At 37.4% G+C, this 26,567-nt stretch overlaps 1 protein-coding gene across 2 annotated transcripts in view; it reads left to right on the top strand.

The window, feature by feature from the left end:
• The window catches only part of ipo11 (importin 11), a 147,341-nt gene that overhangs the window by 15,920 nt on the left and 104,854 nt on the right, over nt 1-26,567 (top strand). For both annotated transcript variants that reach the window (XM_030143938.1, XM_030143937.1), the window contains 8 exons: nt 2,782-2,985; nt 10,678-10,810; nt 11,549-11,607; nt 16,843-16,891; nt 22,826-22,896; nt 23,729-23,921; nt 25,129-25,281; nt 26,166-26,209. In XM_030143938.1, the coding sequence (XP_029999798.1) occupies nt 2,782-2,985; nt 10,678-10,810; nt 11,549-11,607; nt 16,843-16,891; nt 22,826-22,896; nt 23,729-23,921; nt 25,129-25,281; nt 26,166-26,209 (906 nt within the window). The remainder of the gene's footprint in view (nt 1-2,781; nt 2,986-10,677; nt 10,811-11,548; nt 11,608-16,842; nt 16,892-22,825; nt 22,897-23,728; nt 23,922-25,128; nt 25,282-26,165; nt 26,210-26,567) is intronic.

Raw genomic sequence — 26,567 nt, 5'->3', positions numbered from 1 at the left:
TGAGAGGTGGCAGTCTATCTAGATTTCTACAGCTTGTATTTCCCTGAGGGATGTCCATCTAACACCAGGACTGATAGGGTCCATATGGCAAGGCATGAATGCCATTTAAATACCATGTGTTGTTAGTCACAGCCCTGTGGAATCATAGCTCCAGAGGGAGTTGGTGTGGGCCTACCCACTGTTGTTGTGGGCAGTTTACATTCAGAAGTACCACATTAAACAGCTTTTGTTACATCGCCAGCCTCTCTCAGAAAATGTAATGGCTTATTGATGCTTTAAAATTAAATATGTTTCAACACTAATTTGTTTATTACTCACTTAATGAGATTGCTAAAGGTGTAAAGCAGGTGTATTGATGCGTTTATCACAGCATTCATTTTATAGGCATAACAATAAATTCTCATTTTATTGCTTTACATTTGCTTATTGTGCTAAACAGTAATGCAGTCAAAGGTGCTGCAGTCACTATTGCTCTGATCCTATTTGGAATATAAATGAAAAAATGAAGTAACATTAATGAAGTAATGCATTTTGGAAATGAACCTGAAACGTCTGTGATTTATTGTAAGTACACTGTATAAGATTATATGCATTGCATTTTTTTCAGCTATTTTCCAGTGTAGCCTATATTATTATGGCTAAATACCTTGTGTTCAGTACATGGATGAAAATGAACCAAATCAAATATAAAGACTTTGTCCAGGGAGAATCACTGCTGTAAAACCGAATTCGGTGTTTGTGCTAAATCAAGAATTTAGGACGTAAAGGTGGTAAATGTTCTATTCAAACAATAACAGAGGACCGTCATTCATCATAAAATACCCCTGACAGCTGAGATGTAATGTGTCTTTTTCAGTTTGGATATTTACATTTGTCTTAAATGATTTGCTGTCTCTTCCTGTGAAGTGGACAAATATGCAGACATAAATGATAATCACTGAGCTTATACACATTGCATTGCATAAAAGGGGTCATATTTTGCTAAACCCACTTTTATTAGTCTTTGGTACATTTATTTGTGTATTTGGGGACCCTAATAGTTCAAAAACTTTGAATTTGAACCCTCCAGGTGCTGCAAAGCTATCTTTATATTTATTTTGGCAAAAATCGAGTGGATTTCTACAACCTGTTTTAATATTTGATTAATTTATTCCGTTTTGTAACTTGTTACATCACGACATTTGCACGTATAAGGTCAAGACTTCTGAGTACGCTGTAATTGTTTGTCAGCAGCAGTGGTTGTAGTCCATACTGAAAATATGTCCAAACTTTGAGCCGATTACCTAAAATGTTCAGTAGTTGGTTGTATTAACGAACACAAGTGGTTGAATGGGACGGAGCGCATAGTCAACAACCTGGAGGGGAGGGGCGTGAAGTGGCTCCTTTTCATTTAAAGAGCCAGTGCTTAAAATGACCTTTCTCCTGTCATTACTCAGAAATAGGGTTGAAGATGGACCTGTGGAGTTGAACTAATGACGAATTCAGACCCAAGCATAGCATTTACAGTTCATGTAGACCACAGGGAAATGTTTAAAAATGCATGATTCCATTTAAAAAAGCAAAATATCACTCCTTTAACACTTTCAGTGCCATGGGCCGATTAAATCGGCTTTACGAAAACCTGTAAAGTGCCACGGGCTGATCAGATCGGCTTTGGAGAACACGCCACATTTGTGTACAAACAAACCATCCACCCCCATTTCTTTCTCACATTTCGATGACGTTCTTTCTGTGTCCCCCTTTTGAGACCAAGCAGACGGAAATTTGAGGTCACGCGACCGAATAATATTTTTATATCTTTTTAATGTTTCTTATTCTCTGGTGTTTCATCAGAGGGAGCCCTCCATGCTGGGGGGCGGCTGTGGACTCCGGGGGCTGTGGCGGCGCCTTCTCTCACTGGGGTCCGCTCCTTTCTGGTGGGTGGGGGTCCCAGTTGGCCCTCTCCCACTAGTTGGGATGTGGGGCTGTGTTGCTGGTGCCTGGTCGCCGGGGTCGGCGGCTGCCTCCTGGTGCGGATGGCTCCCTGAGACAGCGCCTCCTAAATTGATGTTTTACTTTTACTTGTACATTTTTGTTCTGGTCTACCCGTGCTCAGTCAGTCCTCTTAAGTATGTGTGAGCTTGTGGGTTTGCATGTATATGTGGGTTTGCATGTATATGTGTGTGTGTGCGGGTGAGTGGGTGGGTGTGGGTGGGGGGCGGTACTGATTTTTAAACTGATATGTAAAGCACTTTGTGCTACAGTTTTTAATGTATGAAAAGTGCTATATAAATAAAGATTATTATTATTATTATTATTATGAATTATGCAAATTACGATCAATAATGAATCGGCTGCGTCCGGTGCGTTTTGGATCTAATCAGCAATCGGTCGGATGTTACCGAGCGGTTTCCTGCAGGATTGTTCAAATATTATGAAAACGACGCGAAATACTGAAAAACAGCCAAATGCTGTGGCACTTTTATGGCTTATTATCCCCTTAACTGTCTGGCACTTAAAGAGTTAAGAAATGTTATGGCAATTTGGATTCTTGCAGTTCTGTAAAAATAAATTGGGATCAAGGTAATGTTGCACCTTTTACATAGTTTACAATGTAACCCACCTGTCCAACCTGCTAGCTTTGAGGGGCTGCTAATCTGTTTAATTTTTCCGAAAATGTAATTCACTGTGAACTGATTAACAAAGTTCTAGACATAATAGATTTACTATCAAGTTTTATCTGGCACAGCTGCCTTGTGCTGAGCCTCTGGTCAAGTTTTTTTCTCTCTGTTTTTCCAACAGATAGCGACCCAGATCGCAGTACTGATAGCCAAGGTAGCCCGTCTGGACTGCCCCAGGCAATGGCCCGAGCTCATCCCCATTCTGCTGGAGTCTGTGAAGGGTCAAGATGGCCTGCAGCAGCACAGAGCCCTGCTAACCTTCTATCACGTCACCAAAACTCTAGCGTCCAAGCGTCTGGCGCAGGACAGACGGCTTTTCCAGGATGTAAGTCCATACTTTGACCAGTTTTTCATTAGTCTCTACTAAACATGTAAAGCCTCATTGATCTTTTTTTCTGCTCTTTATTTGAAACCCATGTCCTATCTTTTCTGTTTTTGTTTTGTTTTCACATCTTGAATGTACTGAAATACAAGGTGACTTCAGGTCACCGGGGCAAACAAAAATATAAGGCTTGGACTCTGTTTAACTTTGTTGGGTTTTTTTAAATATAGTTTTTATGTGTATTTTTTTCATGTGATTTTGTGATTCTGCATGTTTGAATTTTGCATTGTTTTTCTGCTGAGCTTTTCAGATGAACAATAGAAATATTATCTTAAGAGTTTGAGCTTTCAGTCCCATATTTTGCCTGTAGGAGATGCTGTTTAGCCACTGTATGAGACATGTCAAATGTGAGATTTATGCCAAATGCTCAGCGCATGTGTTCATGCATGTCTGTTTTCATGTATAACTCCACCGTGATTGACATGTTTGGGAATAGATTTGTCTGGATGCTGGTTGTTTGTGTTCAGAGAGATTCGGTTGAGAGGGAATGTTGTTCGTGAGAATTTTATGTTTCTTTCAAACCAACAGCGTATCAGGCGAAAAAAAAAACAAAAACTGCTGTCCTCATGGTTTAAACCACACAAGACTTCATCAGAAAGGCAGTTGTTAAGGGAAGGGATGATCAAACAGAGCAGCAGTGTAAAGACAGAATACAACGGAGGAAAAAAGGGGCCAACACAGACAGACCAATGGACATCAGAGACACTGACTGAGACCAAATAGCTGGATGTCGTGCAGAGGTTTCCTCTATGCCAAAATACGTGCCCTTAGGCAATACGAGGAACAAAGACAGTCCAAGCCCCATTAAACAATGCAGTTTTTAAAATATGCACTGATGACTTTGACACTTAATGGACCATGCAGTGCTCTTTCTCCTCTCACATTGTAGTTGGTTTGGTGGCCGATGTGTGTGTCACAACCAGTGCACAATAGGAAGACGTGACAAGACAAGGGCACTGCAGCACACAGCATTTTTTTAATGTGAAGTGTAGCTGTAAGGTTGATCTTTGAAACCTAAATATCTTCCATGTCTTTGTCATTGTTTTTCTTCTGTACACATATAGTTACAGGGTGGGGAAGCAAAATTTACAATATTTTGAGACAGGGATTGAAAGACAGTGTATGACCAATTAGTTTATTGAAAGTCATGAGAATTTATTTGCCACAAGAAAACTGACATAATAGAAAATGTTTTTATTCTATGTGTCCTCCTTCTTTCTCAATAACTGCCTTCACACGCTTCCTGAAACTTGCGCAAGTGTTCCTCAAATATTCGGGTGACAACTTCTCCCATTCTTCTTTAATAGTATCTTCCAGACTTTCTCGTAATAGTTTTGCTCATAGTCATTCTCTTCTTTCCATTATAAACAGTCTTTATGGACACTCCAACTATTTTTGAAATCTCCTTTGGTGTGACGAGTGCATTCAGCAAATCACACACTCTTTGACGTTTGCTTTCCTGATTACTCATATGGGCAAAAGTTTCTGAAAAGGTATGGATAATAGTGTTAGGTATGATTATGACATCAATATATGTTTGGTTTCAAAACAATTGACGTAGTGCCTGCTGAGAAGAAACAACTAAATGTTCATTGTAAATTTTGCTTCCCCACCCTGTATACTTATTCCTACTGCCTCTGTCTTTAGGGGGGAATGGTCTGACCACTACCCCACATCCCACCCCTCACTGTTCAACAGTAGTGAGAAATATTGCAGCTCTTTATGGCCCAAGGACCCCCACTTGTGTTCATGACTAACACTGGACAACTGAATATCTCTTAATTTTTCAGCATAGTCTTTTACCTGTGTGTTTACGTACATAATGTGTACATAAGTACTGTTATATCTGCGTGGGGTTTGAAGCTCTTCTTCTCACTCAGGTTGAATGTGTGCACTTCTCTCCTGTCCAAACTGAAATAGGTTTGTAGAGCATTTGTGACTACATCGCAGGAAATTATGTACCGACTGTAGTGCCTTCACTTTCTGTTATTTTTACTCTTCACTTGTTGAGGATAGGGCTGTGAGCGTTCTCCTTCAGCAAGCACAAAGCTGAATCGATCATGAGTGGAGGGTGAAGAGGCAGGATGGTGGGTTTTGTGGCAGGACGAAGAATAACAGATCAGGTGTGGAAAAATTTAGGAGCATCTAAATGCAGAAATTAAATGTAATTTTTGACGATTAGGTTGTCATTACTGTGTAATCATGCTGAATAAGAATCATATTTTAGTTTCTTTGGAATGAGTCGTTTATGTCTAGAGTCCTCCATGTTGTGCAGTAACATATCATCACCTTAAAATTACTGTGTTCCCAAAATAATTTGACAAAAATGATTTTTTTGTTCACTAAATCATCAAACACTCATTTTTTTTTTCCAAGTTTTTGGGTTTTCTGTAAAAAGGAAGGTGATGATTTAGTGGTTCTGCAGTCCCTTAAGATGGACTTTTATTTTGTTTTATCTTTTCATTTTATAGAAGGTAAAGTAGGTTTGAAACTGCACACCACCCTTCTGCAGCATTTAATTCACTTTTCAAATCAAAAGACTAAACGTGAAGCCAAAATATGACGGTTAAGGACACTGCTATGTTGCCTTTGTTATGAATGCAGCAGAGTTGGGTCTAATTTAAGACATCAGTAACACACACACACACGCGCACACACACACACACGCGCACACACACACACACACGCGCACACCCACCCACCCACACACACACACACACACACACACACACACACACACACACCTTTTTCACATATGATGCTTGTCAATTTTAAAGATAATTTTGTGAGCCAATAAAGTTGCAATTTGTAGAAAACAGAGTCAAGAAACATCTAGATTTGTGTTAATCAGCTAAATGGACTGAATCTCTCATAGCACATGACACATGTCACTGACACCAAAACAGCTGTTACCTTGGCATGTCTCACCACAATCTTTGAGGGCAAGGTGACAAAGTATTGAACGAGGTGCAATTTACTTTATTGTGGTCACATTTAAGCCGCAGAGACATCTTCAACTCTGAACAGATCAGGGAGAGTGACAGTTATAATAACATCTCCTCAGCTGTGTTGCTTTTCTATTTACATATTTTCACAGTCTGATACTTCCAACAGTTTTACAAAAACTGCAGCTTTTTTGACTTGTAAAATTATCTTTCAAATTGGCAAGCATATGTGTAAATGATGCATAATTCAATAGAAGTAAAAAAAATATCTAAGATTTTTACTCACCATTGACTACAATGCAGTTTTTTTCAGAAGTTTGGTTTCATGGGTCATAGCTGGAAGGGGCGAGGTTTGGCTCTTGATTCACCTATGAATGGCCAAAATCTTGCATCAGGGGGTAGAATTTCTGTTAATACAGTCAAGGGAAGGTGTGAAAGTCTGGTTGCCTGGCAGGACACTTAAAAGACAGTGCTGTGGCGTAGCGCTACATGACTCAGGTGGACTTCATGTGTCGAACTTGCATGTTCTTGCTGCGATGTATGGGTTTTCTGCCGGTCCTCTGGTTTCCCCCGCCATTAAAAAAAACTCATATGTACAGGTTAATTCTCCTGTTAGTGCACCTGACCACAGTACTGATGAAGATCTGGAGTTAGTCCCTGAGTGCCTTTTAATAGCAGCCCATTGCCTTTACTGTGCTCTGATTGGTTAGCTTTATTTATTTATTTGGATTAGGGATGTAAACAATTAAATCCCGCTCCATCGTGTCAGGTAGTGATGCAAAGTCAGAAATGCCCATTTCTTCTAGATCCATTTATTTCATTGAATTTCTCTGCAGAATTAATTTTGTGATACAACATAAATGTCATTGCCTGTATTGTAGCCATTGGTACAATTAATTAATCATTAAGGAATATGACATGCTTTTTTCATGAAGTATATAAACAATATTTAGCTTTTATTCTTATAGACCCTATCAAAAGAGAAATTGAGGTTCTCAGTAAAATCGCTGCTTATCAGTTGAAATCGTTAATTGATCGATAAGGTCAACCAACTAATTATTAATGGATTAATTGATAATTTTCTTCCCTAATTTGGATCTCCATTAGCTTTGGCATAGGGCATCGCTATTCTTCCTGGAGTCCACACCCAACACAATTGTCTTAACACTGTAGTACACAAATGACCAAAAACACACACAAAACAAAACAACATAAACAACTAAAAACCATTCATCACAATTATAAAACAAAAACAACATGCATATCCATCAATATCAGACAAACTCATGGTAGATTTTCAATTGGAAAAGTCGGGGGGCAAATGCAAATTTCCAATGGGTAAGTTTTGGTTGTTTTTTTTTTCAGTAAACCAGCACCAAAAATAGATATGACTTGAGAACATCTTCGTATTGTTAAATAGGTCATGCCTCGATGGTAGTGTTTCATACTGCAATTGTGCAAATGAAAATGATTTTATTTTATAAAAGACTCAGTCTCATGGTGCAGCTGTGAATGAAATTGCTCGTAGCAGTAGCATGAAAGATGAGATGGCATGTGAAAACGGATAACACTCAAAGTTATGCATATCGATTAGATCAAATGCTGCCAGTGTCAAGACGGATCCCAGCAGGCTTTTGAATGTTTAAGTCAGCTACTATCATTGATCTAGTAAACAACAGCACACATTCAATCTTTCACATAATGTAGGTAGGTCATATTTAATTTCCATTGTATACACACACTGTAAAGTACAAACACCTACATTTTTAGCACTAATGCATAACTTTAAAACCACACTGAGTGAGCAAGAAGATATATTTCTGCTCTAACCAGAATAACATAGAAAAATATACAGAACAACACAAACACACTGTCAGAAAGAGACGTTTTCCATTTGTTAGGTTATATTTTTATATTTTTGTAGGTGTATAGTGTATGGCTTATTTGACTTACAGTTATGGAAAAAAGAAGTGGGATATTGCAAATGTGTTTGCAATAATGCTGCTGAATAAGTGGCATTAGATGTGACTGCTGACCACAACGGTGACTCATGTAGTGTTTGTTTTTTTGTGACTCCCAAGTTTGCTATAAGTTGAGAGAGGAATGGGCGCGATGATTAACAGCATCTGGCTTTGTGTCGTTGAATAGTAATAAGGGGAAATATCTCACAGGATGGTCTTTCATAAACAAATTGTAAAACAAAATGAACTCTGTTTTCCTTGGATGGCTTTGAGTTCTCCCTACTGGAATTGAGAATCAGCTCACAGACGGAGGAAATTATTTAGTCTTACTGAAATTTGCTTTGCTCTTGTCTCTGTCTGCATTTGTGAAAAGGAGCAGACGTGAATACACACGGATATGCGCTGTTGAGCTTTTCAGGACAGATATATACAAGTGCGCCAAATGCCTGGGAAAAATAATTGATTTTTAGAGGCATCAGAGTTCCGTTTCGAATTATTCGGCAACAATCCACAAAACTCTTTAATTGAATTCAGATGGTTCCCCGATCACTGGCGGGTGGCTAAAGACCCAACTGCTCATCTCTGAGCTGTGGTGCAAGTTATTATGGAGCACTAATTGGCATTGTATTGGTCATCCTGATGCCGTTGTGTGATGCAGTGATGTAATTCTCTTCAAGGGGACTCCGGCGCTTTGTACTGATCACTAGCTTTCAGGTGTGGCAAACTATGCTTTTAGTTTTTCTCACACATTATTCATGATTTCCACCTGGGGTCACAATGTTGAACACTTTATTTCAAACTGAGCTCACCAGGTCTAATTTGCTTATGTGAAAAGCATCAGTTGATAACCAAAAGTCACCTTGTGGAATGCATTTCCTTCAATTTTGCGTGAAACATTTACAAAACAGATTTCCTTGTTAAAATTTTAAATTTGCTAGTGTTTACATCCATATTTTTGCTTGTAGTCGTTTTTCCTCCCCTTTCTACTTTGCATGCTACTGTCATTTACTGCAGATAACGTGAAAAGGCCTTCAAATACCTCCTGCTGTTCCATTTACTCTTGCACATGTGGGTCTTTCACAACAGGGACGCTTGGGTTTCAACATTACTGCTGCTTTAGGAACTCCAGGGGCCTGGCCTTTAATTTTTTTGCAGCGTGTGTGTTTTTTTTCTTTAATGCAATAAATATGTCTTGTGTAATTTTACTTCTGTAGTGCATGGGCTCTTTGTTGTATGGCTCTCATGTTCGGAGAACTTCTAAATGTGTTTGTGGTACTACTGTTTTCTCATTATCTTCACTCACTACCCTTTTGATCTTGCATCTTGTACAAGGTTTTCTGATTGTAATAGTATTCAAATTAATACTGCGCAGATTATTTGATTTATTTGCTCCAGGGAAAGGATTGTTAAAATTTAAATGAGATGCATTAGGGAGGCGCTGCTAAATCGGAAATTAAACTTTAATTAAATCACATGATTATCCAGATTTAGGCTTAAGTCTGTGTAAACTCATGCATTTTATTATTAAGTGTTTAATGTGAAAAGATGTGCATTCAATATATAACTTTGAAAGTTTCTAATCAGACATAATCAACATTTTTTCCATTTGTGGAGTTAATTAATGTATGCAAATGACGCAAAGGTCCAACACAGTGCAGACAGTAGACAGATTATATCACTTTAAACACCAAAATAAGTCTAAATGTTTGCAGAATGCTTTATACTGACCACCAGGCTAGGCTGGTGTTTATAAGCATTTATAGAACCCACTGCTGAATCTGTAAAGCACACACATGATGACACATCACTAGATTACCTGGGAACAGAGCAACATAAGTGAGGATTCAGATAAAGGAAGACTCTGAGATTTTCCAAAATTTGATTTATCACTTCTAGGGTCTGTGCTTTGGATTAGTCTGGGATCTGAGGAATGGGAAGTGGCAGGCTCTAGAGAAATCTCTCCAAAGAAGAAACTTGCCAGACTTGCAGTTTTGTATAAAGGATCTATCAAAGCCTACGCTGCGCTGTGCTCAAAAGAAGGGCTTTCTCTTTCAGCATGCATACATCACCCTCCCAACCTCTGTTGTTCACATTTCCTGCCACACAGAAGCAACAAGGCACAGTCCTCCTGTGACTGAGTTGTTCATTTCCTTTATTTGAGTTGTGTATTCATTGAAACTGCACAGACAAATGCCCATTTGCATGTTTACCTAATAAGAGAAGATGATGCCATTTGTTTGTTTCCCCCCCTTGTTTTTATGAAAACACCAAGCGAAAATGATGCAAAGCTTATTCCTGTACCATGGCAGATTTATTATATTTTCGGAGCTACCGGGCCAGACTCTACACTATGCAGCTGATGGGACCCAAAGTACTTTTGTTTACCATTGATGATCGTATTTTGCCACTACAGGAGAATACTTTCATGGAAAAATGTAATTGGTTTGGGTCCAAATAATGTTATGGCAGGGAATGTAATAGGAAGCTCATTTAGAGCTAAATTAGACCTGTGACTCAGAGGACCCTCTTTGCTCCCCGTGTGTTTGTCGTGCAATCTGTGCAAGTGTATTTGTGTTTGCAGAGGCATTGGTATTACACAATTTGACTCTCAGATGTCATACTCTCAGATTCGTTTCATGCCTTCACCAGAACGCCTTGTTGAAGATGCTCACCGTTGCAGAATAATCTTTGTGTGTTACTGACTGTGTTTTTTGTGTGTGTTTTGGCAGCTGGCATCAGGCATTTACAGCTTTGCATGCTCCCTTTGGAGCCACCACACTGACTGCTTCCTCCAGCAGATCTATGCCAGAGATGAAGCAGCAGCACTCAGCTCACTGGAGAGGACACTGCTCTCCCTTAAAGGTAGTAAAACATGTACACAAACATATACAGGCACTGTGATCAGTTACTATGAAATAAATTGAAACAGATCTGACGCTGGAATGTGATTCAACTTCCTGTGGTGAAGTTCGCTTTATAAGTTAACCTCAGTTAACCCTTCTAAGACTACCATTATAATGATTCGCCTAGGTGTCTTCATGTTTTCTTTACAATAAAAGTGTCAGAAAATGTGTTTTTTGCCATTTCTTTTGTACCTTTGTTTTCAGGAAGAACTCATCTTTCAATATCTGGCCATTAATCGTCATTATTATAAATAATAAATACTTAAAACAATGTGTTATAGTTAAAAAGAAAAAACAGACTTGAAGTTTTTAGCATATTTATCAGAAACAACTGTAAATGCCGATAACGAAACTTTTTGAGATTGCAGAAATAAACTTTCTACTATTTTACATCTGCTCAAACATGCTTTTTGGTCTTGAACATTCAGTATCCATAGTATGGCTTCATATTTTTTGTTTTTTCCATACTTATTTTAGCCTGTGTGGAAGTCTCAGAAACAGTTCCTTTCAACTTATAATAGTTTCCCACATTGCTGCCGTAAAGTGTTATATATTGTCGAAAAGCTGAGGATCTTAGCTTTCCGATGGCATTTGAATTTTGTGGATATGCTGTGAAGTGCTAAATGCAGCGCCGGAGACATTGCCGTTGTTAAAGGGTTAACTTCTTTTGGGTTTTCCTTTTTTTTTTTTTTTTTAGTGCTTCGCAAGTTGACAGTCCACGGATTTCAGGAACCACAACAGAATATGGAAGTAATGGTGAGTCTATCCAAAATCACAACTCATGAGTAAAAAGTGATGTTAATTGTAGCTCCTGTACACCCTCTCATATATTTTGGAAAAGCTGATATTTTGCTGTTGGTGTTTTGAGTTGAAAATGACTCCAGTCATAGTGTGCAAAATATGGATGGCCGTGATGATTGAAAGTGCCTTAAGCCTTGTCTCGGTTCAAAGAGTCAAGAGTTTTGTGTGAGCTCTTCTTCCACTCCCAAGGGGGAAAAAGTCCAAATCCATGAAACTGTTTATTCAGTTAGTCCAAATCTCCCCAGTTAAAAGAAAAAAAAATCTTAAATGTGGGTCTCTGGGTTGGGTTTTATTTCATCATTGGCTCAGAGTTAATGGAATCATTTGCACAAAATGTCACAGTTGCTTCATTTCAACTATTTTCTATATTGCCAATCAGTATTTAGTAAAAGAAATGGAGCAACTGTCTATTGTGTATATGTTTTATACGTATAGCTTTTGAAAATGTGAAATGTGAAGCATTATTTTATGAATTTTTTTTTTTACTAGATTCGCCTACGTTTCATGATTTTTCTTTGATTTTACGATTCTGAAATTGATTTCTTTATTCCAATATTGATATCATCCCATTTCAGTTACTACATTAGAGCTCTTACTTAGAGGCAGCATGAATAAGCAGTACCGTGTTGGTCCAGCAGAGGGCTCTTTTTTTGTACACCTTAATCATTAAATCTAGAGTTATTTCACTGACGGTTCACTATGCTGAAATACAGGCAATAACAGACATAACATGATGAAGCACTGCAGATAACAGCTTACAGAAATCTAGTAATCTGTGTGTGTCTATGTCCATGATTTGCTGCTACTGAAACAGGGCCTTCAAGGACACACCGCCTCGAGATGCTGCAGGTCAGGTTTACTAGACGACTAATCTATGAGCTCCATGCACAAACTGGGCGACTATTGGTTTTATTTACGGCGATGAAAATGAATTAGATTTACATCATCTAAGGGAGGTGGGACAGAACATTTGCCAATAAACAATCAGCGACATCTTGGAAATTCTCGGCAACACTTATTTGAACCTCATGTTAAGTGTGTGAAAATGGCTGTGCTGCTGTAATTTTGAGGCTTCAAGACACATTGTACAACAGTTTTACATGGCGATCTGTTTATTTATTACACATTTTAGCCCAATTTGACAATTTTCTTTTGTCAGTTGATAGATGAATAAGATAACTAAATGTTGAACCTAGTACTAGACTATATATGTACTATAGTGAGATGTATGAGGAAAAACAACCAGAACATCGCAATAAATTGTATCGAATCAGAATCAGGAGACAAGTGTTCTGACCCAGCCTTAATATATTATCTATTATCAGAACTACTGGACCTATTAAATGTGTGAATTTATTCCATAAACTGTGCAAAGGAAAGGAGATTCATAAATTTACTAATATTATAATTTAAATTGCAATGATAATGATTGTATTAATTTTTTTTTGCTTTTCAAAGTTCTAAAAAAACACTCTGCACAGGCTAAAACAAATACCAAACCAAATAAAAATCACTACTAACAAAAATGTAATAGTAATATGTTTTAATATTTATAATTGAACAAAATCCACAACTGCTAGAAGTTGCATCATTACTTGGTATTTCCCGTTATCAGTTTGCTCTGAGATTTACAGACTAAATATATTACTCATTGTTATGGAAAAAAAACAAAATGTTAGCTGCGTAAAGGCATTTAGTTGTTTTTTTAGCTTCATGTTGCCTCAGGCTGCGATGTATACAGTCACTGAAGGTCAACATGTCATTAATATTACAGGCTGACTCAGTCTGTGACTATGGCTTTTACTCTCTGTATCTTCCACAATTGGTTTATTTGATTTTTCTCTGTCCCTCTCCATCTTTCTGTTTTTACAGAGACGTCGAAAGCATTTTATGACAAACAAAATTCTTTTCACCGTGCCCTACCATTTCACTAATGACAAACCTTTAAGCTCTCGGGGCTGAAGGTTTTATAATGGTCGGAATGCTCACATTAAAATGCCATTTGCTTTGAGCTGTAGTCGGTTATTTCAGCCCAGTGAGCAGACATAATGGTTTATATTTAAGTAAATATTTTATGTTTAGATTTATATGTTGTTATTATCAGTCTGTTTTCTACATTGGCATGGCAGCTCATTTTATGATTCATCTGTCATGTGAATATAAAAATATGTATGTAGTAAACTCAGGTCTTTTTCCAACATCAGGAAGTTTAAGATCAAATTTTGTTTGTTTGTTTGTTTGTTTGTTTCTTCCTTTCTTTCTTTCTTTCTACATTCACTGTGTACTAGAAAAATCATGAACAAGACAATCACCATTATGTCGAAGCTAACATGTCTAGTCTCTGCTCTCAGATGTCATAGCTTACCAGAAACTTCAGTCGTTTAATATTCACTCCATCGGTTTTGTTTATCCTCCAGTCCCAGTACACACGCACACACAAACACACACACACACACACGGTAGTTTTCTACAGCCTCAAGATAAACTCTTGAAACATTTCCGCCTGTTTATCTCTTCTGGCACTACTTTGAGTGAACACTGCATTTTGGCTTACACCTTTTTAGCTAGAAATCAATAGCGGTGCTGGCCAGATTCATCTGGATATGAAATTTCCTGATATGTAATAAATTAAACTAAAAGGATGTTAATTGTTTCTAATAGGCACAGGTGTAGGTGAGTCCAATAGGGGAAAATAAAATGAAATACAATCATTGATCTAACTCGGTGACATGTGTTCCTGAATAGAACGTCTCTGATTACTCATTGATGAATCCAGTTTCTCACTTCAGTGGCGCAGATTAAGCCTTGAAATCTAATACCGGGAATCCTCAGTCAGACCATTGTGTCCATTATTAACTATTTCCTGAGGTTTCCTTTCAGTTTACAAATGTCATGCTCTTTTTATTTTTCTTATAATGCCATCAAGATGTTAATGAGTGTTCCTCTTCCATTTTGCTTTCCTTGTGGTGATTGGTGTGACTTTACTTTCATAGTTAAATTTCTGAAAGAGACTGGAATAAACAAGGGTGTTCTCATCAAAGATGTAATGAAGCACCCCGCAGAGAACCGAGGAAGCCTGTCTGAAAGCGTTTTTTTGTCCTATTTTTTGTAACGAAATCTTCAACTCAGCAGACCTAAAGTGGTGTGTATCTTATATATAAACCTTTCCAACCATGTCCCTGTAGTCACTAAATGTGGAGATTTATTTTGGCTGTTTCTGGCATTTCCAAGTGGCTACATTTGCATATAAACGTATTGGTCTTGGCTATAAATCCTATTTTGCTAAAACAGAAATTATGGTGATTAGTAACTGAAACCCTTTTCACACATGGAGCCAGCACCAGTACCGTCTCCAGATATGTGTGTAAATGGCCCGACACAGCCAACTTTGCGTTGCCGCCGGGCCTGGAATGGTTCATTGGTACACAGGGATGCACTGGTTGTGAAATTCTGATGCTTCATTCTTCATTATAAAACAATAACTCAACCCTTTCAGTCTTTCATCTCTTTATCACGCCATCTCAGAATGAGCAGAAGTTCAGTGATGCAATGACACAAGCTTTTGTGTGATATAACAGATGATGGCAGACGCTGATGTTCAGCCGAAATGTCAGCACATGCTTACTGGTGTACTTTGTGTGGTGTGTGTAGTCCAGATGGCCGTACTTTGCACTTGTCAGTTTTTTATTTCAAAGTTAGTCGTGTTAGTTCCAAGAATACTGTGTCGAGACTCGTCATCTGAGTAAAAATGGTTGGCTCGTTTGTTTTGTTTGTGTTTCTGTTTCTTGGAATACGCATACAGACTATGTACAGTTCATTTGCTGTCACATCCACACAGTGTACATTGGCAGTCAAATAGGCGTTGGATGAGTGGAGCTTTTTTTTTTTACTTAAGTTGTGAGGCAACACAGCTGCGCGCCGCGATTCTTTTCTCTACTTGTTTTGTCACACTCCCAAAAGCAGAGGTTCATGGTATTTTCCACTTCTGGTCCAGTGTCTTCACGCATGGCATACGTTTATTGTTGTAATCATCTCAGTACTGCCAGAAAACAGTTTGGCTCAAAAGAAATGAACTGGCACAAAGAATGAAGAGACTTGTCAGTTTGTGCAGAAGCTGTTTTGTTGGTGAACTTTAAAACTTGTTCCGCATAAATATTTGACCATGCACACCCAGACATTCTCCACATTTTTGTCCTGTTTTGCCCCCTCACAGCTTTTCCCTGAATCCCCTACTTAGATTGAACTTTCTTGCTCCGTTGACACGCTCATCTCCCTTCACAGACCTCTTTTTATGCTACTGCCAATGTGCCCCTTTGATGCCCACTGCTCTGTCTCTGTTTTTTCCATATTTTTCTAACCATTCCAATCCTTTTTATTCACAATCATTTACTTTTTTATTTTATGCCCATGTTCTTTTTTTTTTTCCCTGGCAGCACTTGACTGACTGTCTCTTGCTCTCCAGTTGTCAAGCTCCATCATAATGACTGATTCGGTTGAAAACCTCTGTTTTTTTTTTGTTTTTTTTTTTACTCCACGCTCCAGTTTGCATTCTAATTTCTTCTAATTTTCTTTATGATTTATTCAGATATTGTTGCTCCTTCTTTATTCATTGACATTGCCTCCCCTACTTTATCTGAAACCCAACATTAGGTTAACAAATGTCTGTCGTGAACTTTGCGCTCCGTCTCCACCCATCCTCTTTTCTGTGCTCATCTTTTGACCCCCCTCTATCCTCATCTTCTCTGTTAGGAGCTGTACTAGCTGTGTTGACTGGATGTGTGATTAATGACACTGCTGTTGACCTCATGGCTGAACACTAATGCAAAACTAAACAGATTGCATCTCCATCTATCATCTAATTTCCCATGCTAAACTGTGGCAACACCAGGGTACAGAAAATTGATTCTCTTTCATACTGTGTAGCTGGCACTTTCATTTATACTCCTGAGTACAGAGGCGAGTGTGCCCACACACACACACACACACACACACACACACACACACACACACACACACACTAACATATACACATATATATACATGCACAACACACAAAACTATAGCTATTCTCTTGTTAATGTATTTGCTCCCAGGCTATACTGATGCTGAAGCAATCATTAGTGATTCATCTGCAGAAATGTCATAGAGATTAAACTTTATCTCACCCTCTTTTCATATCCTCCTTTTCAGGGTTTCCTGAATGCAGTGTTTGAAAGGCTAAAACAGTTCTTGGAATGCTGTGAGTACTTGTCTCTTTCTACGCCCTCAATCTCTGATCCCCTCCAGTAAACAAACTCCGAGAGCAGTGGTCTTATGCATGCAGAAGGCAGCTGCTTTGAATTCTCAGATACTTTACGATACTCAAATGTAAATGAAAAGTTCACACATAATAGGGAGCTTAGTTTCTAATTAAGGGTTTCCTCTCAAAACCAGTAGGAAAAAAAAATTCAAAGACCAGCATATTTTCACAGTATCCTTAATTTGAAGTAGCACACTGATATGTGATACATGAATCCTTGTACTTGGATTTGAGACGGTAATTTAAAGACATTAGCACTTAACCTGCTGCAATAACTGGTTCTTTGACAATAGAATCCTCCTGTAGAAGGATCCGTTAATCACACAAAGAGTAAAGTAATTATTATGTAAACCCTTCCTTACTTCAGATCAGCAGTTAGTATCAGCTTCTGTTAGATAATAATACCAAACATGTTTTAAATGTCTGCAGTGAATACTAACATATTCCCCCAAAGAGATTTAATTAAAAAAAAAAAAAGAAAAACTTTGAAGTTGCATTTTGCCAGATCTGCAGCAGTCATTGACAGAACTTTATCAAAACACACAAAGAAAAAAACAGCAGATATATACATTTTTGATAAGGAAAGATTTTTTGTTCAGATTCCCAATTATGTATGTTTACTAATTGGATTTGAGCTTAAGGGGTTCTGTACAAAAATGTCAACCCGATCCACTGAAAATAAGCATTATGTGAGGCTTAGAATACATATATGGATGAAATTTAACTCCAAATTGTAAGCTGCATAAATTGTAGTAGGAGTGTTATTGAATCGAAAAAGAGCTTTAGGGTTTTTTAAGATGCCGTGAAGTTAATGGAGGTGTTTGCATCCCTTCTTTCTTTTTCAAGAAGATTCATGACACGACATTCGAGACAAACTGTGCAAAGGTTTTCTTGAAGGAGAACGGGGATCAAATCCTATCTTCTACCCTTTGAGAGACACCCCTTGTGTGGTGACTGTCCCTGTCAGTGCAACTGTGTTAGTCCCCTTTGACTGTGCGAGCTCAGCATCAATGGGCCTGTCTTCCTTTCCACTGAAGTTCGTCTCAGCTGCACCCCAGTGTGTGATAGACTAATCTCAGACGAAGCACCAAGAGCAGCAGAAATATCATTTGAGAAATCAGCCACAACTGTAACTTCCAATATTTGCTGTGCTGATGGCAACTGAGACAGGTTCAGGGCGGTGTTGGTATTTTGGGCTGGCAGATAGGAATGCACAGAGGCCACTCAAAGCCAAGCTACAGAGAAGTATCAGCTCTGCACAGCCTGATAAGGTCAGCTATATAAACTGGTGTTTTTGGAATAGCCTTTGTGGTCTATTCAGATGTCTGGGTTTTCCTTTTAGGTGTTTGTCCTCTCACTAAGGTCAGCCGTCAGTCTGTCTGTCACTTCATTGTTGAAAAGTTTTACCTGAGCTGCATATCTGTCCAAACCTCTTGTTTAGCTCCTGTGTTAAGTCTTCATCAGGGGTTATTACAGGTAATGAAAACTTTGAGTGAAAGTAAAAGTAGCTGTGAAAAATGACTTCATCACTGACACTTCAAAATCAGAAGCACTCCTATAAACAAATAAACAGCATGAAAAATGAAATGGAGTAGCAGGTGAAATCAGCTTTCTTCATTCCCCCCAAACTTAATGGTTTATGGTTTACAAGAATAAAATGGCTCTGTACATTGTGGATCCTTCTAATAAAGAACAGTTTTGTAAATCATATTTTATTTCACATTCTTTTGTGGTTTATATTTTTCAGCTTCTATAAATCTTGGCTTTGGTTCATGATGTACAAGAGTAAAAATGGTTTTGCACAAAATGCTTTTGTAAATCATACTTGTCGTCATGCATTCTTTCATCATACTTGTTCCACCTCCTATAAAGAAAGGCTTTGGTCTTTATGCCTGGAATAACTAAAATAAAAAAACAATGTAAATGAATGCAGATTTAAAACTTAATTAAAGAAAACTGAAATTGTAAAAACAACAGTGCTTAATATTACAACTCGATGAAAACATGTCAATACTGGAGTTGTAGTTTCTTAATATATAAACAGACAGGTTGTTTTACATGATGCATTTCAAAATTTCTACTGTATTACCTTCATACAAACATGACTAACAAGATGCATTACAGCTTTAAAATATGATATTTTTTTTTTTTATGTAATTACATGTTTGTTACTTTGGTAATTACATGGTACTTCTGCATTATTACAGTGTTTCCCAGAGGGGAGGCAAGGGGTATTGTTTTTGGTTCAGTTTGTTTTGTTTGTTAACACTCTAGCAGCAAAATTATTGGTTGAATTCATACTAAATTGGATTTCTAGATTACCAGAGACCCAGAATAGATCTCAGTACATTTTGGGGAAAAATAGGTCAAAGTTCCAATTTTTTTAAATGAATTTTTAAAATCTTTTTTTTGTCTTCCATTTTCTTATAATGGGTGAAATTTTAAATGTCTGTAGCAGCAAAACTATTGGTTAAATTCATACCAAATTGAGTTTATAGATTGCCAGTGGCCCAGAATAGATGTGTTTACATTTTGGGAAAAGTGGGTCAAAGTTCAAATTTTTATGAATTTTTAAAATGTTTTTTACCCCCATTTGCTTATTTAGGGGCAAAATTTCAAATGTATATAAAAACATCAATTTTGTTTCAGTTTACTTAAAACTTGGCACATACAGGTTGGGGAAGCACAATTTACAATATTTTGAGGCAGCGATTGAAAGACAGTGTATGACCAATTAGTTTATTAAAAGTCATGAGAATTTATTTGCCACAAGAAAATTTACATAATAGAAAATGTTTTTATTCTATGTGTCCTCCTTTCTCACTAACTGCTTTCACACGCTTCCAGAAACTTGCGCAAGTGTTCCTCAAATATTCGGGTGACAACTTCTCCCATTCTTCTTTAATAGTATCTTCCAGACTTTCTCATTATAGTTTTGCTCATAGTCATTCTCTTCTTTCCATTATAAACAGTCTTTATGGACACTCCAACTATTTTTGAAATCTCCTTTGGTGTGACGAGTGCATTCAGCAAATCACACACTCTTTGACGTTTGCTTTCCTGATTACTCATATGGGCAAAAGTTTCTGAAAAGGTATGGATAATAGTGTCAGGTATGATTATGACATCAATATATGTTTGGTTTCAAAACAATTGATGTAGTGCCTGCTGAGAAAAAAACAACTAAATGTTCAATGTAAATTTTGCTTCCCCACCCTGTATATAGTGGTAAGTGATATGCTGACATCAGCGCATGCATAGACATGATGACGTCAGCTGGATCGATGTCAAAATAAGTTACAATATGTGCGAGGGGTGGGGTTTTGTTGTGCCTGGCACCACTTGTTACCTCTGTTTTGCCAGACTATTAACTCACTATTCCCAATGTTACTGCTAAGCTATAATGTAAAGTGTTACCCACAAACCAACCAATTAAAAAAATACAATGTATGATTTTTTTTTTAACGGTATAAGCTATCTTGATTTGTTTTGAGATTTCTTCATCAGTCTGTTTTCTGTCATCTGTGTTTATTGATAAATGGAGGGGATGTTGGTTGGTTTAACTCAGTGACCTCAGTGATTTTAATGCCGTCACACATCACTTACCATAACCAGCTATTGTTCATCTGTAAATGGTGAAGAGCTGGCATAGACACAAAGTCGATAGAACGAATTGTGTCGTGATCTGCATAATCCCTAATCAGTAGAAAAGCTGTTACAGAGGGCCAACTGATCTTTGACCTTTTTAATCAGTCTAGTGTCACTTCATATCACCGGCGTCTAAAACGGAGGAAGTGACGACTGTGGTTGTTCGTGATTGGTGGGAGGACTGGCGGAGGAACGTTATTGTCTTGTCAATTTCATCAATGGGGCTGACGGGGAAGTAAACTACATTGGACATCTTTATTGGCCCTAGCATCATGAGTGGTTTTATGGAGCCAAAATTTACATCGGGGGAGTGAGTCATTCATGGCCACTGAAATCTCTTTTATTACTAGACTTTATTATATGCATGGACGCTTGTAATGGGCCCAGGGGACTCTCACAAGGCAGCAGGATGGAGTAGGCATTTGACCTTAAAAGTAAAGTGAAGAAGTAGTTTGTATTAAATCAGACTATTGTGAGCCAATCTTGTTGTTTTTGAGTGGTTTTCTGCCTACTGTTATTGCCCCGACTGCTGTCTTTCTCCTACTCATTTCTACTTTATAAGCATTTCACGTAGTGTCTGTCATGACTGTATTAAACAGACAACATCAGACACCTGTTAACAATTTGTCATCCACTAATCTCTGTCACGCTTAAAAGGTTTTCTCTGAACTTGTGACTCACTTGAGATCTGGCTATTAACAATTGATGCTGTCATTTTACACGTGGGTATCAAAGTATTGTGCTTCTATAAAGGTTATAGTCTAAATACTTCAAGAGAAGAAAGTTTAGAAACCCCTAATATTGTGCTGCATTTCTAAAAATGTAAATTATTGCTAAAGCAGTTATGAGATTTGACAGATTACTCCTTATATTTCAAGTATATTTTTAAAATTGCAAATAGTCGTCAAGGTGAAAACCTGTGGTCATTCCAGTATTTTTTTTGTCATGATTCTAAAAAATGGAAAATGTTCAGTCAACTCTTAAAATATTTAGTAATTTTGTCATCTGTAGTTGGATCCAAAATAATTTAAACGGGTTACATGTAGGATTTATATTACAAAGTTGCTTACTGAATAACGTATTAAGATCATGGTTTACACACATCTGTCTAATGGTAACATCAAGTATTCTTCAAATAAAAACTCATAGCTGGTTATTTTACAGACGGTTAAAATAACACTCTCATTCTCTTTACACATCAGCTGATAGTTTACATTACAATGGTGTTAGCTTAGTTCTGTTTATTGACTGTAAACCACTAACCATCTCCATTTTCTGTACAGTTTGTGTTGTCCATAACTGCGCTAAAGATCTTTTTGGAATTGACCAAACAAGGTCAGAACTGTCACAGTTTAGTTTGAACCATGGATCAGCTAACAGTGAACTTAGCAAAGATAATAACATCACATGATAACTTAGGACCTTCTTCAGCCTCAGAATCAAACTCACCGTGTAGAAGAAATGCTGCATTAAATTCCATTCATTTAGAGCTGTGTCCAGTGGTGAAAACAATAACAATACTTCTAGCTTTTATCACTTTCTTTGACTCTAAAAGTTGTTTCTTGGCAGTTCTCATCCCATCTCATCAATTTCGGGTGTTTTGCTCAAAGGCCCCGTGTACATATCTCTACAATCCAATACATACGCATCTTTGGCAAAAGTTTATAACTCTTTATTTTTAACACCCCAATGATAACTTCATGGTAATTCCTTAATAATTAAAGTAGAAATACTACATATAGCCTCTTTAAACCTGTGGGAGACAAAATCCCTCTTCTTTGGATCAAAAGACTAAATGTAAATACAGAGAATATGATACTGTTTCATGCTGTTATGGAAAAGACAGCACACTTTTCAATACTTCAAGACACAGAACTGAGTGACAGAGCCATGTCCAGGTTGCAGAAGCTGATCAATGATTAGTAATTACAGCTGTCAGACATATATTTAACTATTCTAACTGTCTGAAACAAACTGTGATTTACCAAAATCTGCATCATGGGGTAGATTTTCTACAGCCAAGTTAAACTAATAAGCACAGCATGTTTATTAGTTTTTTTGAGGTTTAATCACACTTGGAATTTAATTTCAGTTCTTGTTTTATGGTGCAGTAACATTTATGGATGCGGTAACAAAAATCATAGCATATAACTGTACACAGTAAAACTGTCTTGTGTATTTTAGTAACCCTCCTAAACAATGCTTTGTGGTTGTTCTGTGTTGCAGGTCGGCAAGTTGGTCCAGAGAGCACTTGCAGAGAAAAGCTGGAGAAGACTATCATACTATACACTAAAGTTGTAAGTGGACTTGATGTCATTATAAATGCATGCCCATTAGGGATGGGAAAATTGTCCGATATGTACCGACACGCACGTGCACCATCCGAATGCACCGGTAGAGAAGCTGTGAGTGAATGAAAATTTTTGAATTTTATCGAGATGCATCGGTTATTGAATGTTTGTATCGATTCAATTTGAGCCATTCAATAGAATATATTTTTATTTGCATTTAGAAGTGATACTATTTATTTGGGTAAAGTTTTTATTTTCTGAAGATCCACGTTAATGTGCGCCGCGGGTTTGCGGATGTGTACACTGCACACTACAATATGCACTGTAGCACATGCACCGTGGATGAATGCTATATTGACTATATTGGCGAGGGAGCAAGAAGTTGAGCGCGAGAAACATGCAGAGAAACGACTTTGGAAAAATGTCAGAAGAACAAATTTGTGTTTGTGTGTATTTATGCAAGTGTATGTGCAGATCTGACTAAGTGTGTTTGAGTGTGTGGATATGTAGTCATGGAAAAAGTTAGGATGCCCCCCTTTCACATCTTAGTTTTCTACACCATATATAAATATCTGGGATTCTTATCTTTATTTTAACTGTACTGAAAAGTGGAGAAAATATACCTTAAAAGATGAAACTAAAGAAATGCTTTTTAAAATGTGTTGGTAATACGCAGCTTTAATATATCGGATCAAAGATGCTGTGTCGACGTGCGTATCATATTGACCTTACAACAAAGATTCCCAATCCTAATGCCTATTATATTTTCAGTATTTTGTCGTGGAAATTTCACATTAAATAATGATTGTCCTTTGTTTTTCTCCCTTTCTCTGTGTAGTTATTAGATTTTCTGGAATACCATCCATGTGCATTTATTCCTCTTATCCAGCGTTCCCTGGAATTTGCTGTGAGCTACGTCTTTACACCCTCTGGGGAAGGAGTAACCTTTGAACGCTTCATTGTCCAGTGCATGAACCTCATTAAAATGATCGTAAAAAACGATGCCTACAAGCCCGCCAAGAACATCGATGGTAAGATGTGAGGGGATTGCAAAAAAAATTACAAAAAAAAAAAAAGAAGAGGGAATGAATTTGGAAAGAGTTGTCATGTAGGAGTAAAAGGATATGGCAGACAAGTGAGGGAAATTTCAGACATGGAGGGGAGAGAGATTGAATTGAAAGACAATCAAATCAAATTTTTAGGTCTGTGATTGAAAGACCAACACAAATCTGCTAACTCTTCAAAGTAGATCACTGACACGATATTGCAATAGCATCAGCATCACTACCTCACTGTCGTTCATGTTTATTTCAAGCATACAAAGGCCTCTGGTGCTTCATTAGCTGTGGAGCACAGCACTCTGACTTTGTTCTGCCAGATGGTAGGATCTTTGGTGTGCCTTATTGAAGATCCTTCTCCTAAGCAATCATTAGTTGACAGAGGGGACCCATGCTTCTTTTGTGCTTGTGTTAGTGCTTTGGTATCCTTCTAGTTCCTTTGAGCGTGCTCTGATGTCAGAGGTAGGCCTGACTTCATCTCAAAATATGAAAATAAAGGATTTGGAGAGCCAAGGTTACATAGCTGTAGGAAAAGTTGAGCCTTGACTGACAAGGTTGAGCTCCTAGCGGTCATATGACTTATTTATGATGGCGGTTCTGTCAGTCAGATAGACAGACAGGAGGACCAATATGTGGCTTGGTGTTCCTACAGGGCCACATTGTACTGTACCTGTCATGGTCCACAAGTAAAGGTTATAAAAATGGAAATAAGAAGTAATCTGTTTCATTGTGAAATGGTTTAAGATTAAAATGTGTGAAGGTATTTAGTGGTCTTTGTTATGTACTATACATATTTTTTAGAGTATATATTTTATCTATGACTCAGGTTAGTACAGTATGATAAATTTAAAGACGATAACTCCTCACTCTATTTAGCCTATTCTATAATTAAGCCACTGCAAATATTATGCTACATACTGAATTATGTACTTTGTCATTCTCATATTTCTGGAAACCTCAGTATAAAATAGAAGTAAAAGTTAGAAAAATGTAGAAAAGCTGCCATTAAGAGAAATGGTGCTATTACGGCTGTACTTTACTGTATGCATTGTCTCTTATGGGTACATTTATATGGCTTTTTTGGTCAATAAGAAGCTGAAATGTAATATTACTTTGCTCATTTGTGTGTATGTGTTTATTTGTTTTTCAATTCACTCTCCTTCTCTTTTGCCTCCCCTAGATAGTAAACCAGAGAGTCTTGAGGCTCACAAAATCAAGACTGCATTCTTCACACACCCCACACTCACAGAGATTGGGCGCCGACTCGTCTCACACTACTTCCTTCTCACAGAGGAGGAGCTGGCAATGTGGGAAGAGGACCCTGAGAGCTTTGGTAACAGCACATCCCCAGATACACAGGCTGAATCCAAATGTCTGGACTTATCTGGACTTGCAGACTGACAGACTTAGCAGGCGTGTTTTTGTGAAGTCCAGAGCAGGGAGGGTTACCCATTTCTGCAATTCATGAAGTCAGCGATGTGGCTTCAGGTGCAGATTTGATCAATTCTTTTTTCAGCAGAAGTATGTAAAACATTAAATGATGTGTCTATTTCTTATTTATATGTAGTAAGCTGCAAAGTTGGACAAATCTGTGTTATCCCAGTTTTAGCCAACATGTAACATTAACTGCGTAAATCCTTTGCAGTATACTTTTTTCTTCAATGTCATGGACAATTTCCAATTGATTCATTGATTGATTTTAATAGATTATTTATGAATATTAATCCAAGATGAACCGAAAACAAAGCATGATTGAAAAATACTGTTTCTGTACTAAAACTACATGGCATTTATGACTGGAGTAATACATTCACAATTGATAATTTACAAGAATCAATTGAGTTGCATCAGAACTTTTGTTTGAAAGAAAATTTGAGGAATTTTTCAGGTATTTTTCATGATTTTTAGGCGACAAAACCTTGATTAATCAATTTAATTTGAAATATCACCCAGCCTTTCTATATAGTAGTCATTCATTTCATTAGAAAAAACAAAACAAAATTGTCTGTGTGTCATAAATAGCTAAAGTATCTTTTCGGCAATGAAAAACCATGATTAAAGATTACAAATATGGGTTTCAGAAGGGCAGATAGAGCAAATTCCATGTTCATAAATAGGATAAAGTGTTCAGTTTTTGTGCTGCACAGCCTTAGCCATAATCAGACATGATGCGTCGAGCATCATTCACTAACTTATAGTGTTCTTTTGTATTTGTAGCTGTAGAAGAAACTGGTGGTGACTCTTGGAAATACAGTCTACGGGTAAGTTAAAAACACTACTGTACACACACGCACATCTCAAGAGAACTCCTGTTAGGATTATTCTGTTTAAATAGTTATATACAAAGTTATTGTTGGCTCCTACATGTTGAATGTTTAGTCTGAATTTTAGGCCTTAAAATATTTTAAATATACTTTTGGCAGGCCATAAAGATGGATTGTGATGTTAATGTTGCTTTTATAAAGTTGGTCTAGCTACGATCTCTTTCAAATATGTTTTAGGCAAGAAAATGTGTTAATCGGACTTTAACTAAACAACAAAATAAAACCACCATGCAAGCAAGAATCACTGTTCAAAATGATGCAGTCATGGATCAAACACAGTGTATGCTTTTTTAAA

Source organism: Sphaeramia orbicularis, chromosome 9 (assembly GCF_902148855.1).
Source record: "Sphaeramia orbicularis chromosome 9, fSphaOr1.1, whole genome shotgun sequence".
Classification (NCBI taxonomy): Eukaryota; Metazoa; Chordata; class Actinopteri; order Kurtiformes; family Apogonidae; genus Sphaeramia; species Sphaeramia orbicularis.
Note: the sequence above shows the minus strand (reverse complement) of the source record. Positions and strands in the feature narration are given on the sequence as shown.